The following is a 17,274-nucleotide window of genomic DNA, read 5'->3' as shown; positions in this document are numbered from 1 at the left end:
ACTGAATTTGCTGGGCAAAAGGGAGCCAGAGAAGGGATTGGCAGAGGGGGGAGGCAGAGGAGAAACAAGGTGAATTAAATGAGCAGCAGAGTTGAGAATAGATTAGAGGGGAGCGAGAGTGCTGGATGGGAGGCCACAAAGGAGGATGTTGCAGTAGTCCAGGCGGGAGATGACAAGAGCATGCACTAGCATTTTAGTTGACTCAAGGGTTAGGAAGGCTCGAATACGAGAGATGTTCTTAAGTTGAAAACGACAGGTGGAGGTGAGGGTTTGGATGTGTGGCTTAAAGGACAGAGCAGAACAGCGAGAGTGTACCAAAAATCGTAGAATCAAAGAACACATCCAGCAAAAAGGGGATCTTGTGTGGAAGTAAACATCATGGATTGGTTCCAGAAATATGATAGCGTGTTTTACTTGCTTCCCTGGCCTTCATGGTCCACAGATCTTAATCCTATAGAGCATCTCTGGGATAGGATACAATGGGCTGTTCAGATGATGTCAGTCCTTCCATCTAATATCCTGTCCACATGGGCCAATATTCCTGGCCCATGTGGACAGAATATTAGATAGAAGCACTGATTTCAAAACCTAGTGGAATCTATGCCACGATAAATTGCTTGGGTTCTAAAGGCGAAGGAGATGATTTCAACACATAGTTGAATCTATGCCACGATAAATTGCTTCGGTTCTAAAGGCGAAGGAGATCCAATGCTTTACTAGATAAGCATCTATATAACAAAGTGGCCATTCATTATGTAGCCATGAGAAATATTATTTTCACATGATTAGTCTACAGTCATGTTTTCTGGATTCTATTAGTATTTTTGGATAACAGATGTATATTGGTAATTACAGACATTTCTATCATTTAATGTTCCAAACTGCTTTACTTTGGCTATAATAGAAATACTTCCAAGTGTAAATTCATAGATATTTAAGACAATGATATTTGTGGCTAAAACATATCCTACATTATTATGGCTTGTCCCCTGTGTGAATTCTCTGATGGTAAGATCTCTTTTCTGATTAAAAAATTTCCAACATTCTGAACATAAATATGGCTTCTCCGCTGTGTGAATTCTCTTATGTATAAGAAGTTCTGGTTTAAAGTTACAACTTTTCCAAGTCTGAACATGAAAATGGCTTCTTCCCTGTATGAATTCGCTGATGTTTAACAAGGTCTGATTTCTGGATAAAACATTTTCCACATTCTGAACATGAAAATGGTTTCTCCCCTGTGTTAATTTTATCATGCATAATAAGCCTTGATTTATTGCTAAACCATTTCCCACATTCTGAACATGAAAAGGACATCTCCCCTGTATGAATTTTCTCATGTGAAATAAAACTTGATTTATTGCTAAAATATTTCCCATATTCTGCACATGAATATGGCTTCTCCCCCGTATGACCTCTCTGATGTTTAACAAGATCTGATTTCTGAATAACACATTTTCCACATTCTGAACAAGAATATGGTTTCTCCTCTGTGTGAATTCTATCATGTATAATAAGACTTGATTTTTCCCTAAACCATTTACCGCATTCTGAACATGAAAATAACTTCTCCCCTGTGTGAATTTTCTTATGTGAAATAAAACTTGATTTATCGCTAAAACATTTCCCACATTCTACACATGAAAATGGTTCTCCCCGTGTGACCTCTCTGATGTTTAACAAGATCTAATTTCTGGATAAAACATTTATCACATTATGAACATGAAAACAGCTTCTCCCCTGTGTGATTTCTATAATGTGTAATAAGACTTGATTTGTTGCTAAAACATTTCCCACATTCTGAACATGAATATGGTTTCTCTCCTGTGTGACCTCTATAATGTGTAATAAGACTTGATTTGTTGCTAAAACATTTTCCACATTCTGAACATGAATATGGTTTCTCTCCTGTGTGACCTCTCTGATGTTTAACAAGATCTGATTTCTGGATAAAACATTTCCCACATTCGGAACATGAAAATGGTTTTTCCCCAGTGTGAATTCTCTCATGTTTAACAAGATCTGATTTCTGGATAAAACATTTTTCACATTCTAAACATGAAAATGGTTTTTCCCCTGTATGAATTCTCTTATGTGTAATAAGATTTGATTTTTTGGTAAACCGGTTCCCGCATTCTGAACATGAAAATGGCTTCTCTCCTGTATGAGCTCTTTGGTGTATCATAAGACTTGATTTCATCCTATAACATTTCCCACATTCTGAGCATGAAAATGGCTTCTCCCCTGTGTGAATTCTCTTATGTGTAATAAGATTTGATTTGTTGGTAAACCGTTTCCCGCATTCTAAACATGAAAATGGCTTCTCTCCTGTATGAGCTCTTTGGTGTATAATAAGACTTGATTTCATCCTATAACATTTACCACATTCTGAGCATGAAAATGGCTTCTCCCCAGTGGGAGTTGTTGGATGTTCACCTCTTCTGTGTTCTTTGTTTTTCTTAACAGTCTGTGATGAATCAAAACGCAGGACTCGCTGAAAAAGATCAGATGATTGACTGTTGCTTTGCAAGGCTGAGGGTGTATCTGGGATAATGACATATACTTCATAAGCATCTTGTACCAGAGCATGATCATTTGCTTTTACATCTTTAGGTATCGGAAGTCCCTTTGAGCTCATGATATAGTCATCTGCCAAGAAAAAAATAATTGTATTATCATTTATTCAATTCTTAAAACAGTGGTTTGCATAACAGATCACAATCTAAGAGCAAACTTCGGGGCAAGAACCAGTAGATCATGATGTTAGGCAACCAAGCTGCTCTCCTGTAGTTTTCCACCTCTGCCTTGATGCTAGTATCTTCATAAGTTCACATTTCAATGTGTCTATCACCAATCCTTTTTAGTGAAATGAACAGTGATGTCTGTCTCGCACACTCCCCTACAACTACATGCACTTTAGCACAGAGGAAAGAAGTAGTGTGGTCACGTCATGTATAATAAAGTCATGGCTATGACCTGACATTAAATTATGATTTAAATTATAATTTTGCCAGGTTCTGATGTGATTTATTAAAACTCTGTTGGGCCAGGATATCTTGAAATCGTTATTGACAGACAGCAAGTATCTGGTGTTCAGTGGTAGACTTTGTAACTGTTTAGCCTGCTCTGATGTTGGATCTGCCATTGCAATCCTCCAAGCAATGCCGAATCAGAAGACAAACCCAGAATTCTGAAGAACACTGTGGGATGATGTCATATACTGTTACTAATCGTGGTCAGAAGTTATATTAGAAAATAACTAATTCTCAATATTTTCTATTTGTGCAATTTTTAGAACTTGAAGATTCTCTAAACCTTAATCCATTTGTTGCGAGCTTAGCAGTGGTGTGGATTTTAAGGATCCCAGGAGCTTTTCCCTCAAACCCCATGGAATTTGCTCTAAGAAGATCCTCAGGTTGCTTTCATTTGATAAATCATGCTGGCAGTAACAGTTATGAATTGTTAGCCCAGTCAGAAATAGAGTCAAAGGTCATCATAAGGAGAATGGTTGGGATGTAACCGGCCAGTTTGAAAGATAGGAGCATAGTTAGTAACGTAGCCGGTATCAGAGCCAAGCGAAGTACAATGGGTAGCAGGCAGACAATTTGAAGAAGGGGACAGGAGCGCTTTCGTGAAACGGCATATCACGGACACAAATGTAGCCATTTCTCTACACTGTTTGTGATGAATACTGTAACACAAATATGAACATGCCCTTAGTATCCCGTTTTTTCATTTTGTTTTTCAGGTGATTGGATTTATTGTGTCACCTTTCATCATCGTTTTCTTTCATATGGAACATTTTAATGCTTTACAGATTGAAAGTGATGTTTTATATGGATTTGGCTTTGCCTCTATTCAAATAGAAACTGCACATGCCCGTCCAACGGGTAAATCTGCAGTTGCCCGGAATGGGGTGGACCCAAAGCTACTCTGGATCCTCAGGACACTGTTGAAGTGTTACCACGTGTTGGGGCTCTTCAGAAGAAATTCAATGCAAGTATATAGGCATGACTAAGCAGCTTTTCCAGACAAAAACAAGTCTTCAGACATAAATAACAGAGTTATATAAACATAAAAATGTAGTTCAAGAATATGAAACCATATAAGTGCACACAACAGTATAAATCACAGTGCAAGTTAACCCTTAAAAGTGCAGTAAAGTAGCAATTTGATGGCTTTGCATTGTAGCCAAAGAGGCAAATGTCTACAAATAACTATAGTCCAAATTCCGCACACTCTTAAGGGCGTTTTACAATGGCCAATAAGTGGGAACGAATGTTTTATTGCTGATAGATGCTTGTTATGACATTGAATGCTGCCATGTAAAAATATCCTTACACGAGACGGAGCAAATGGTTTATCTCAGTAAATTTTTTAAACATACATCAAAAGTGAGATTTTATTGCTTTATTTAGTGGTTACTACTCACCTGGGCAGTTATCTGTAGGGATGTCCTCTATACTCTGCACATCACCCCTCACATGTGTCTCTGTAACATATATAATGTTCAGATCTTCACCTGGATTCTGAACCTGTGAAACAAATATTGTAGAAGTCATCAGACGGTTGTAAAAGTCGTGTAGAATGTATTATGTGACCTGAAAAGATCATTAATTATTATAACGGCCAAAAATGACTGGATAGTAGAAGTTATGTGACCCCAATATCTGCAGGTCTCCTGTATAAATATTACAACAAGAAAATAGTGAGAAGATCTAGACAACATTTAATGTTTATGGTCAGCTGTAATCCTTTATTTACAGATGTCTATACAGGAGTTGAACCTATCTTGCCCCAGGTGCAAATTAATACTTCATTTTTATTGTTAATTGTAAATAAACTATTAATAAACCTTACCCAGGGTATGTCCCAGCTGTAATCCTGCATTCTCCACCTTTCTCATTATACGGATAAAACATATAATACTGGTGGATAAAACAAGACTGAACATAAGATCTTCACAGCCTCCTACAGATCATAGGAGACATTTCATGAGACCTTATCTCCATCTACCTGATCATCCTGTGGGACATTGTGATGTTCTCCTGAACCATCCTGTGGAAGAAGAGGACTGGGACATCTCTCCGTTGTTGTTCTCTCTTCTTTAACTGTAGGAAACACATCCAGTGACTGAATTCATTCCTTACATACAGATAATGAGAGGACGTGTGGATTTAGTCATGTCGATTACCTGGTGATGTGAGGGGCTGGTGATCCTCCATCATGACGTCCTTGTAGAGATCTTTGTGTCCTTCTAAATACTCCCACTCCTCCATGGAGAAATAGACGGTGACATCCTGACACCTTATAGGAACCTGACAACACAATGATACAGTCATCACCCAAATCCCTTCATAGTATTCCTGTGTAATGTCCCAGCATTCCCAGCAGTGTCACCTCTCCAGTCAGCAGCTCAATCATCTTGTTGGTGAGTTCTAGGATCTTCTCTCTATTGATTTCCTCATGTATCAGGGGGTGAGGTGGAGGCCCTGTGATTGGGCTCAGGATTCTTCCCCATCCACCAGGCACAGGGGCCTGACAGCTCTCACTAGAGGTCTTCTTCACTACTGTGTAGTCCTGGTTATGCAGAGACACAGTAATAAATATCACTCCATACATCTCCAGAGTCCCTCACCTCTCCAGTCATGTCCATCTAACATAGATAAGATGATGTAATGTGACATCATCAGAATATCTCACCTCTCCAGTAAGCCGGGAGAGGATCTCTAGGGTGAGATTTATTATACTCTCCGTCATCTTGTCACTGTCCTTATCAATCCTTGACGGGTCAATCAGAAGAAGGATCTTTTATAGAAGATATCTACCGAGTGGATCCTGTATTGTAGGAACCTGAATAGAAAGAAGATTAGACAATGGAAAATCCTACAAAATCTGATATAAATACAGTTACTGGAGATAAAATGGGAAAAAATTAACCCTTTCATGATATAGTCAGGTTTATTGGTAATGATTATTGGTGTTGCTTTTACTTAACATGATTATGAGATTCTTACATTGTTACACATTTTACTCTGTCGGTTGTACATTTTCTTTAAAACATTAACCATATACAAATCCTATAGAAAAAAAAAATATATAATTGTCAGTGTTCATAACTGGTGCGGAACTGCGCCACAATTACCACAACTAAGTTGTAAAGCAACTGCACTGTTAGCAACTTAGCCAGGTGAGAGTTCAGCTTCCGCACATCTGGATTGCTGAGCATGTAGAGTTGTTTTATGGCCACATATTTTATTATCGATGACTGACGACAGAGCGTAGAAGGAGGAGTCTGAGCAACAGAGCAAGTATCTAAGGACGATGTCTAGGACACTGTCATAGATAAGGACAGACTTGTTGAGATTGCTGGCCAGTTATATTTTCCCACTTTATCTGGTGATGTGCCTCATGTGGATAGAGCAACATGGCATTTTAAAAAGACAATTATTCCAAACAGCTGGGCAGAAATAGTACTACTAAGTGCGGAACTGCACCACATTTACCACAACTAAGTGGTACGGCAGCATCTGCACTGCCAGGCACTTGGCCAGATGGTGGTTCAGCTTGCAGACAAGCTAACTGCTGGTCGAGAAAAGTTTTCTCTTGGCCACACTTTCCATTATGGATATCTCATGACAGATTGAAGGACGAGCAGGAGGAGGAGTACGAGTAAGAGAGCAAGCATCTGATGATGATGACAAGCACACTATACTGCTTAGGGATGCAGGCTGGCTTCCACAAAGAAGACCAGGTGGAGAAAGACAGAGGACAGACTTGTTCTGATTCAGAATGCTGGCCAGTTATATTTTCCCACAAGATCCAGTAATGCCGCCACATGTACTACAATAGAGCCCTGGTACCTAGGTTTATGTATTAACCCCCATGGCTTATTTTAATCCTGAAGATGTGTTTTTTTGTGCTGGACTTTTGGAGATAAACTTGCATTACAGGAGATACTCACACAGAGCTAGAAGCAGCCGACCTTGGCATAAGCCTGACACGTCTTGTGCCTATGCTCACAGAATCAAAAGTATCACCAGGTCTTGAGCGGACCAGAAAAAAAGGAGATTTTCCCCCCGTCACTCCTCTTGGAGGTTTTTGCCTTCCATTGCCTCTGCTCTTTATTGCTGCTACAGCCACCAGCCTCCTCATCTGATGTCTCCTCTTGATCATCACGATCCAGCTCCTAGTTCCTGTACAACACACAATCATCATTAAAGTCCTGTCTCCACCACTTTTATCAGACTGTAATACGTCATCCTCAGCTCATTGACCCTCCTCCCAATTCCCTCCTCTGTATTTGGTCTGAGTGCCACTGTCACAACCACTGCCCCTACCTCCATCACCATGGTTTACCTTGATGTCCTCAATAATAATGTGGAACTTATCAGCAGCGAGGGAGAACTGTGGTGCTGCTACTGCTGTTTACACTACTACCCACATGCTAACTCAGGGAGGCATTTTGCACTCTTATGTTTACCACACATTTTATTATGAGGCCTTCAAATGAAAAGTCACGGGTTTGATACACAGATTATTAAACAGTACTAGCAAAATTGCAAGTGTTTTTTCTATACTTTAAAGTTATAGGCACAATTTCTCCCCTTCTACAAACACACTACACACTGGTATTGATAATTTAAAATGCGTAGAATGAAACTGCTCTATTACTGTAATTATTGCAGCATATGGTCAGTAATATGCATGGTTTCGTGACACAATAAAATGCATTAAAAGTTAAAGGGGTTAACCGATTTCTGAAATGCCCTTCCCCCCATATGCCCGGGCCCCTCACACACAAAATACTTACCTTGCTCCCCAGCAACTGCATCGCTTCTGGTCCCTGCATGGCCGCCGCTGCTTCTCCCTATGCGCGGATAAAAACATCCAGTGCTGGTAGGGGCAGCCAATGGCAGGAGGCGACAGGGACAAGCCTCCCTAGCATTGCACGTTTTCACACGATTTATGTGAAATTAATTGCCAGAACTTCGGATTTGTTTGGCATAGAAATTTTTATGAAATTTGCAATTAATCTGATTAGTTTCTAATTGATTCGCTCATCTCTACTATAGACCTTATTTTAATCAGCAACCATTAAAATATCGCCATATTTACCCTACATGGTGGACGCCTTACAAAAATAAAAAATGCCAGTATTGTGTTTTTTTCTCTAACATTTTTTAAAGCCAATAAAACATTAAGAAACTCTATAAAAATATAACATGATAATTGTAATGTATGTTTTTTCCTTCCACTCACTTTCACTAATTTCTTTACAGTATTGCAATACATGAGATGAAAAATTCAATGGCGTCATTAAAAAAATACAACTTGTCCCCCCAAAACCCGTAAGACTTTGACAAACAAAACGTTAGCACCCCTGACCTCTCTCTTCTGTACATGTGACCAGATCTCCAGGTCACGCTACAGAGTGTTCACGATGCCACACAGACATAAACAACGGTTCTTTCCCAGCAGTTAAGTTTAATGAACAAATGTAGTAAACAAGTAGATGAGAATATATAAACACAGACTGGTAAGGGTACTTTCACACTAGCGTTTTTCTTTTCCGGCATAGAGTTCCGTCAAAAGGGCTCTATACGGGAAAAGAACTGATCAGGTATATCGCCATGCATTCTGAATGGAGAGTAATCCGTTCAGGATGCATCAGGATGTCTTCAGTTCAGTCATTTTGACTGATCAGGCAAAAGATAAAACCATAGCATGCTACGGTTTTATCTCTGGCGGAAAAAAACTGAAGACTTGCCTGAATGCCGGATCCGGCATTTTTCACCATGGAAATGTATTAGTGCCGGATCCAGCATTCAAAATACCGGAATGCCGGATCCGACCTTCTGGCCTGCGCATGCGCAGACCAGTAAAAATGTGAAAAAGATACAAGACGGATCTGTCTGTCCGCATGACAAGCGGAGAGACGGATCCGTTCTTGCAATGCATTTGTGAGATGGATCCGCATCTAGATGCGTCTCACAAATGCTTTCAGTAACATACAGATCGGCGGATCCGGCACGCAGTTCCAGCCGCAAGTGTGAAAGTAGCCTAACAGAGCATAAATCAACAGTAAAAGTAACACTGCCTAACAATATACTAGTATATGTGATGTTTTCCCCAAAGTCCATTAATCAGCCTAACTGCACTTGTATGTTCCTGGATGAGTCTTACATTGGGGTGCACCCTAAGTATTGCGCAATACTATTTGTAACCCACAAGGAAATGATGTCTGTCTCTTGTAACTTAAATCCTTACTCTGGCTCCCAGCATATAATATCCAATAAGCAGCCAGAGAGATAGGCAGGTGTAAGCATGTGAATCCCGTAGGGCTATACTTTAACTTGCAGCCCATACACCGCCATATAACTGGGTCCTACAGACACATAACGCCTGGGATCATCACTGCGAATCTCTCCTATCTTGCTGCCAGTCTCCACCGTGAGCCGGTCCAATCACTCTTAAAAGGCACCAGAGCAGTTCTACTCTCTAGCCAGCACCCAGCAAGCCTTCATCCAGTCACTTCCTGCTCTCTCAGGAACCTCCTCCCCTTCACTAAAAGATTGTGATTCAATATGTGATTTGCCAAGTGCAGTGTCAAACCTGCACATTCACTGTATTATCACACTTGTGAGGGTCCAAAACAGCCCATAAATTGCCTATTTCTCCTCTTTGTTACCTAATTAGGTATTACATTTTCTCTGATAGAGTCGACATTGCAGCTGCCTATCTATCCTTTGCTGCCATCTACTAACCAAAGTAATATGTTGCGGTAGTTATACAATTTACCACATAACAGCATAATGCATTAAAGATCTATGCCCCACACCATTACATGCCACAGCACTAGAATATTGGCATCCCGACAGCTCTACCAAATAAATTAGTATGCGGCATAGCGCTGAGTGGGGATAACTTCCGTGGAGCTCTCCGATCTGCGAAGGCCTGGGTCCTCTGTCATTGATGCAGGAACCGGATCCAACCACTCCCGGGGTGGTAGCGCATTTTTCAGGAATAGTGTCCGTTATTGCACAATTGGGGGTGGGCGACTCGTCAGTCTGAAAAGGCAGCGTAGGGAGTAGCCACCACTTCATGTCTTTTGGACTCTGAACACCTCCAGAATTATCTGTCGGGGAACAATCCTCTGAAAGACAAGGCCTGAGCATGTTGCGGTGTAATATTCTAGTCGGCCTATCAGAGTCTTCCCTTTGGACATCGTAGACTGGGCCTTCCCAATACACCTGCTGTTTCACAATATATGGCTGCGACTCCCAGCGGTCATCCAATTTATCTGTGGGCCGTTTAGCACGAACCAATACGCTGTCACCCGGAGACAAGAGTGTAGTCTGCACAGGTTGATGGTCCCCAGGGGTTTGCTGTTGCAACCTTTCATTAATCAACCAATGAACAGTCTTCAGTTTGTCTTGGTGCTCTTGCACCCGTGAGTCAGCAGTCCTAGGGAACTCATCCTAAAGAGGTCCAAGGTTCATTTCGTCAACTTCTTGCCCTGGACAACGGAACAGCAGCATGTGTGGGGTATAGCTGGTAGTATTATGAACACGATTATTATACGCCCAGAGAAGTTCAGGCAAATACTCGGGCTAGCGCAACTTATGTTCTTTCTCCAGAGTACGGAGCATCTGTAGAAGCGTCTTGTTGAATCTTTCACAGGCCTCATTGCCCTGCGGGTGGTATGGCGTCGTTCGTGACTTCTCAATCCCATATAGCCAACACAGCTCATCCATCAACTTCCCTTGGAAGCATTCCCCTTGATCAGAATGTATTCGCTTCGGGCATCCGTACACTTTGATAAAGTGTTTGCACACTGCACGGGCAGCTGATTCCGCCGTCTGGTCCACAGGTAGGTACCGCCACAGAGAACTTTGTGATCAGTCATCACAAGGCAATACTGGTGACCCCTCACTGACTGGCCGATCAAGATCTAATCGATTAGGATCTCCGTTCAGAAAATTTTAATTGGGGCTCTTTGCTCAGGAGGATTCACCAGCTTGCATGCTCGAAACTTCTGGCACACTTCACGGACAATCTGCTCCAACTGCGGGCAGTATACGAATCTCTGTACCCACTTATATGTCTTCTCCGCTCCAAAGTGGGAACCCTTCTCATGTCCCTCGAGGGCCACCCTTCGGGCCAGGCTACTGTATCACTATCTGCCACCTTTCTTCAAGATCAGTAGGCAGAAACACCTTCCGGTACATGATCCTATTTCGAATTTGCAGCCGATCCCACTGCTGCAACAGCTTCCAGCCATCTAAGGACAAGAGACTTTGCTCTTCAATCTTGGGCCATATCTCAGTCTTCACCCAATGTTTGATCTTCTTTAAGTCAGGATCATCATCTTGCACTCAGGCCCATTCTTCCTCAGTCTTCCCCAGCAGCACAGTGCTGTCAGTAGCCACCCCACTTAATCTGGACACGGGTGACTGTCGGGGCACCCGACCAAGGTCAGGTATCTCAGTCCCTTCATCCTCTTCATCAACCTCACCTACTGGGACATCCCAGGTGACTCTAGACAGTACATCCACATTTGCGTTGTCCTTACCGGCACGGTATTTGATGGTATAGTCAAACTTTGCCAGCCTAGCCATCCATCTCTGCTCCAAGGCGCCCAGCTTCGCATTCTGCAGGTGGGCCAATAGGTTATTGTCTGTTCTTAGTAGGATCTGTGCTCCGGTGAGATATCCTGAGAACTTTTCAGTCATGGCCCAGACTGGTGCCAACAACTCGAGTTTGAAAGAGCTATAATTTTCCGTATTATGCTCAGAGTCCTGTAAGGATTGACTAGCATACGCAATGACTCGTTCCTGACCGTCTTGTTCTTAGACTAGTACTGCTCCCAGTCCATGCAAACTGCCATCAGTGTGCAGTCATGGCCAAAAGTTTTGAGAATTACATAAATATTGGAAATGGGAAAAGTTGCTGCTTAAGTTTTTATAATAGCAATTTGCATATACTCCAGAATGTTATGAAGAGTGATCCGATGAATTGCATAGTCCTTCTTTGCCATGAAAATTAACTTAATCCCCAAAAAAACTTTCCACTGCATTTCATTGCTGTCATTAAAGGACCTGCTGAGATCATTTCAGTAATCATCTTTTTAACTCAGGTGAGAATGTTGACGAGCACAAGGCTGGAGATCATTATATCAGGCTGATTGGGTTAAAATGGCAGACTCGACATGATAAAAGGACGGTGATGCTTGAAATCATTGTACTTCCATTGGTAACCATGGTGACCTGCAAAGAAACGTGTGCAGCCATCATTGCGTTGCATAAAAATGGCTTCACAGGCAAGGATATTGTGGCTACTAAGATTGCACCTCAATCAACAATTTATAGGATCATCAAGAACTTCAAGGAAAGAGGTTCAATTCTTGTTAAGAAGGCTTCAGGGCGTCCAAGAAAGTCCAGCAAGCGCCAGGATCGTCTCCTAAAGAGGATTCAGCTGCAGGATCGGAGTGCCACCAGTGCAGAGCTTGCTCAGGAATGGCAGCAGGCAGGTGTGAGCGCATCTGCACGCACAGTGAGGCGAAGACTTTTGGAAGATGGCCTGGTGTCAAGAAGGCCAGCAAAGAAGCCACTTCTCTCCAAAAATAAATCAGGGACAGATTGATCTTCTGCAGAAAGTATGGTGAATGGACTGCTGAGGACTCGGGCAAAGTCATATTCTCCAATGAAGCCTCTTTCCGATTGTTTGGGGCATCTGGAAAAAGGCTTCTTCGGAGAAGAAAAGGTGAGCGCTACCATCAGTCCTGTGTCATGCCAACATTAAAGCATCCTGAGACCATTCATGTGTGGGGTTGCTTCTCATCCAAGGGAGTGGGCTCGCTCACAATTTTGCCCAAAAACACAGCCATGAATAAAGAATGGTACCAAAACACCCTCCAACAGCAACTTCTTCCAACAATCCAACAACAGTTTGGTGAAGAACAATGCATTTTCCAGCACGATGGAGCACCGTGCCATAAGGCAAAAGTGATAACTAAGTGGCTCAGGGACCAAAACGTTGACATTTTGGGTCCATGGCCTGGAAACTCCCCAGATCTTAATTCCATTGAGAACTTGTGGTCAATCCTCAAGAGGTGGGTGTACAAACAAAAACCCACTAATTTTGACAAACTCCAAGAAGTGATTAGAAAAGAATGGGTTGCTATCAGTCAGGAATTGGCCCAGAAGTTGATTGAGAGCATGCCCAGTCGAATTGCAGAGGTCCTGAAAAAGAAGGGCCAACACTGCACATACTGACTCTTTGCATAAATGTCATGTAATTGTCGTTAAAAGCCTTTGAAACGTATGAAGTGTGTGTAATTATATTTCACTACATCACAGAAACAACTGAAACAAAGATCTAAAAGCAGTTTAGCAGCAAACTTTTGGCCACGACTGTAGAGTGTGAACGGTCTGTCATACTGAGCATATGCCAGGATGGGGGCACTAATTAAGGCTTTCTTCAACTCGTCAAACGCTTGCTGCTGTGGCAGCACCCATGATATGCGCCGTGTCTTCGGACCCTGGGCAGTCCCTCTCAAAGTTTGTGTAGCGGTCCGGCGATCTTAGCAAAGCCCTTTATAAATCTTTGATAGTAACCAGCCAACTTAAGGAATGCTTTCACTTCTCGAAGTCTCTTAGGTTGCGGCCACTTGCCTCTACCTTACTCTCCACAGGGAGAACTCCCTCAGTTGATACAATATTTCCCAGATACTCTAGGCTTGTTTGGAAGAGATGGCACTTCCTCGGTTTGATCTTAAGGCTATGTGCGTGTAGCCTACCTAACACTTGCCTCAGTATTCTCAAACGTTCATCAAACATAGGTGCATGGACTATCACATCAGAATTGAGTCAAAGTTGAGTTCACCCAGGCAGTGTTCCATTAGGCATTGGAATGTACCCGGAGCATTCCTCAGCCCGAAGAACATCCTGTTGAACTCATACAGCCCCATGGGTAGGATAAAGGCTGTCTTCTGTCTATCCTTCTCTGCCACAGTTACTTGCCAGTAGCCACTTGCTAAGTCCAGAGTTGAAAAAAACTTGGTACGCTGTAATGCCATCAATGACTCTTCAATCCTAGGCAGGGGAAAAGCGTCCTTTACTGTGGCAGCGTTTAACTTCCGGTAGTCCACACAGAACCTCAAGGATCCATCCTTCTTCCGCATCAAAACCACTGGTGCAGCCCACAGGCTTTGGCTCTCTTTTACCACTTCACTATCTAACATCTATCTGTGACAGCATCATTTTAACTTTTTGGTAGAGTGTGGGCGGAATCTGCTGGTACATTTCTCGAATCGGGGGAGAATCCCCAGTCTGTATTTCGTGTTCGATAGTCGTTGTGCACCTGAAGTCCTTCTCACTTTGGGAAGAGGCGGATTAAAACTCCCATAACAATGCTTCAATCTTCTCCATCTGATTGGCGGTGAACTGGTTCATATCAATCTCCATTTGTTCCAAGATCCGCCGACCATTCCACTCAGGCGTGGGTTCCTCCAAAGAGTTCTGGTCCACTGCCAAAGTCCAGGCATCATTTTCAATAGCCCATAGGGCGAACTGGCCACCTGAGAGTGGTTCTCCTTGCAGCATATATAACTCATCCACTTTCTCTCCAGCATGGAAGGTAACTTCATGATCGTGTACGTTCACACACCAGACTGACATATGGCGGGTCCATTGGCGGGAATCAAGCTCCATGTGTGAGCGTTATCCTCGGAGCCCACAGCATTACACTGATTTATAATGCTCTGTGACTCTGTATGACCTTACTGCTACAGAATGGTAGTGGAATAACGCTGTCAGTATGATCCTGTATCAGTAAGGTCATGCACAGACACACAGCATTATGAATCAGTGTAATATCCAAGAACAACATAGGGGCCTGTATACTTATTATGGCGCTGAGAAGCAGTTATTAGATCAAAGCAGCGATGTGATCCAGGTTCATTCTTGTTTTGGGAGATTTTATAGATCCTTTCCTTTTTTGCACTCTGGTGTTAGCACTCCTCCCATTCAACCAAGGTGGTTTTAATTAGCAGGAAACTGCATAAAAATTCCTACCAGCTCTCAGTTGGAGTTCCTGAGAGCATATGATAAAGGTTAGCTTTGACAACTGTTCACATGGCGGCCAGTGGTGCTGTGCTGGTGGGGCCCAGTGCCAGGGTGGCATTGCCAAACAGCAGGGGTGTTGTTTGGCTGCTGAGTCCCGCCGTCTGCTGGTGCAGTGCTGTGGCGCCGGTGGTCGCCATGCAGTGCCGCACCAAATTTAGAGTAGGTTCCCACTCGAGGAGGCAACCTTGTTGTGGTGAGTGGGATTATGCTTTTTGATCAAAATGTGTACTAATGCCTCATATAAGCATGCAACATAAGGGGGGCGGTATACTAATTATGGCGCTGAGAAGAAGTTATTAGATCAAAGCATAGCATGAGGAGGTGTGATCCAGGTTCATTCATGTTTTTGGATAAATCAGTATAATGTTGCTTGCTCCGGCAAGACGTGCACGGTCCAGAAGGGAGAATCACCCTCACACACGGAGCGTTATTTCCGGACTGCACACACTTGTGTGAAACACCCCTAACTGTGGTAGGAGAGGAAATCAAGCCAATTTTTAAAAATTAGGAACATTCCTTTTATATCCGTCTAACTGTAGTAGGAGAATATATAAAAGCCAGAGGAGCGTGCTTTCTACACCCGTGCCACAAAATCGTGTAGTGTGCTACACAAATATGTGCACAAGGTTACAGTCTATCGCAGGCCCTTTCTGTAAGAGAAGGGCCCCCATAAACCTTTCCCAGTCTCTCCGGGCTAGAAGGCTCCTGCAAGGGACCGAGACAAAAAGGCAACCCTCAGACGAAGCTGGGAATACTCCCCGGCAACCCTCAGCCAAAGCAGAGGGTACGCCAAATCTGTGCTCCGGCCTAGGATGCCACCCAAGGTGTCGACACAAAGCTCGACTATTAGGTGGGGGTTACCCGTAAGAGCGCGGAAAACCCAAGAAATCCTTATGACAAACAAACGTGGAAAGTGAACACACACTGAACAAAAAATTTAATAAATAGTGAATGTGCGCTGAGACTCAGCCCAGACATCTGGCCGGAATTATAAAAATGTATCTTCCTTACGCCACGTCTGGCAGCCGGGCAAAGAATAGAGGTGTGTGCGCTCAAAAATGTGAGAAAGTGAAGTGCGTGCAAATGTGCTGTTACTCAGTGGGCCCCAACCCCCAGTGAGTTCAGGTACGCCAGGGTAACCACTTCTGTACCTCTGGCTTTCAAACATTCTCAGCCCCCGGCCTAGATCCGGCAGGGCCCCTGGTCACCTTGCATAGGGCACTAATGGCCCAAGCCTTACAACCTAGGGATGCCATGTGGTTCTCTGCCCTACATCCCAGAGGACTGGCAACCTCCATAACTCACAAGAACATACACTCACCTAAAGAATTATTAGGAACACCATACTAATACGGTGTTGGACCCCCTTTTGCCTTCAGAACTGCCTTAATTCTACGTGGCATTGATTCAACAAGGTGCTAATAGCATTCTTTAGAAATGTTGGCCCATATTGATAGGATAGCATCTTGCAGTTGATGGAGATTTGAGGGATGCACATCCAGGGCACGAAGCTCCCGTTCCACCACATCCCAAAGATGCTCTATTGGGTTGAGATCTGGTGACTGTGGGGGCCATTTTAGTACAGTGAACTCATTGTCATGTTCAAGAAACCAATTTGAAATGATTCGAGCTTTGAGACATGGTGCATTATCCTGCTGGAAGTAGCCATCAGAGGATGGATACATGTTCTCATTCTGTTTACTCCAAATTCTGACTCTACCATTTGAATGTCTCAACAGAAATCGAGACTCATCAGACCAGGCAACATTTTTCCAGTCTTCAACAGTCCAATTTTGGTGAGCTCGTGCAAATTGTAGCCTCTTTTTCCTATTTGTAGTGGAGATGAGTGGTACCCGGTGGGGTCTTCTGCTGTTGTAGCCCATCCGCCTCAAGGTTGTGCATGTTGTGGCTTCACAAATACTTTGCTGCATACCTCGGTTGTAACGAGTGGTTATTTCAGTCAACGTTGCTCTTCTATCAGCTTGAATCAGTCGGCCCATTCTCCTCTGACCTCTAGCATCCACAAGGCATTTTCGCCCACAGGACTGCCGCATACTGGATGTTTTTCCCTTTTCACACCATTCTTTGTAAACCCTATAAATGGTTGTGCGTGAAAATCCCAGTAACTGAGCAGATTGTGAAATACTCA

General features: G+C 43.0%; 1 protein-coding gene and 1 long non-coding RNA gene across 4 annotated transcripts in view; both read right to left on the bottom strand.

The window, feature by feature from the left end:
* The window catches only part of LOC121004521 (zinc finger protein 260-like), a 114,830-nt gene that overhangs the window by 216 nt on the left and 97,340 nt on the right, over positions 1-17,274 (bottom strand). Inside the window, exon 5 of one of the 2 annotated variants that reach the window (XM_040436789.1) lies at positions 1,446-2,334. The exons of the other annotated variant lie outside the window; for it this stretch is intronic. Coding sequence (XP_040292723.1) covers positions 1,712-2,334 — 623 coding nt within the window. The 3' untranslated portion in view covers positions 1,446-1,711. Of the gene's footprint in view, positions 1-1,445; positions 2,335-17,274 lie in introns of those variants that run through there. 2 annotated transcript variants of the gene reach the window in all.
* LOC121004545 lies at positions 2,474-5,064 on the bottom strand. 2 transcript variants are annotated; one of them, XR_005779740.1, is made up of 3 exons: positions 5,014-5,064; positions 4,430-4,532; positions 2,474-2,646 (listed from the first exon to the last, which is right to left on the bottom strand). It is a non-coding gene; the product is annotated as an uncharacterized LOC121004545 (long non-coding RNA). The 2 variants fall into 2 exon arrangements; XR_005779741.1 differs by having other exon boundaries at positions 4,999-5,046.

The sequence above is a fragment of the Bufo bufo genome, chromosome 6 (assembly GCF_905171765.1).
Source record: "Bufo bufo chromosome 6, aBufBuf1.1, whole genome shotgun sequence".
Classification (NCBI taxonomy): Eukaryota; Metazoa; Chordata; class Amphibia; order Anura; family Bufonidae; genus Bufo; species Bufo bufo.
This window is presented reverse-complemented; position numbering and strand designations above follow the sequence as displayed.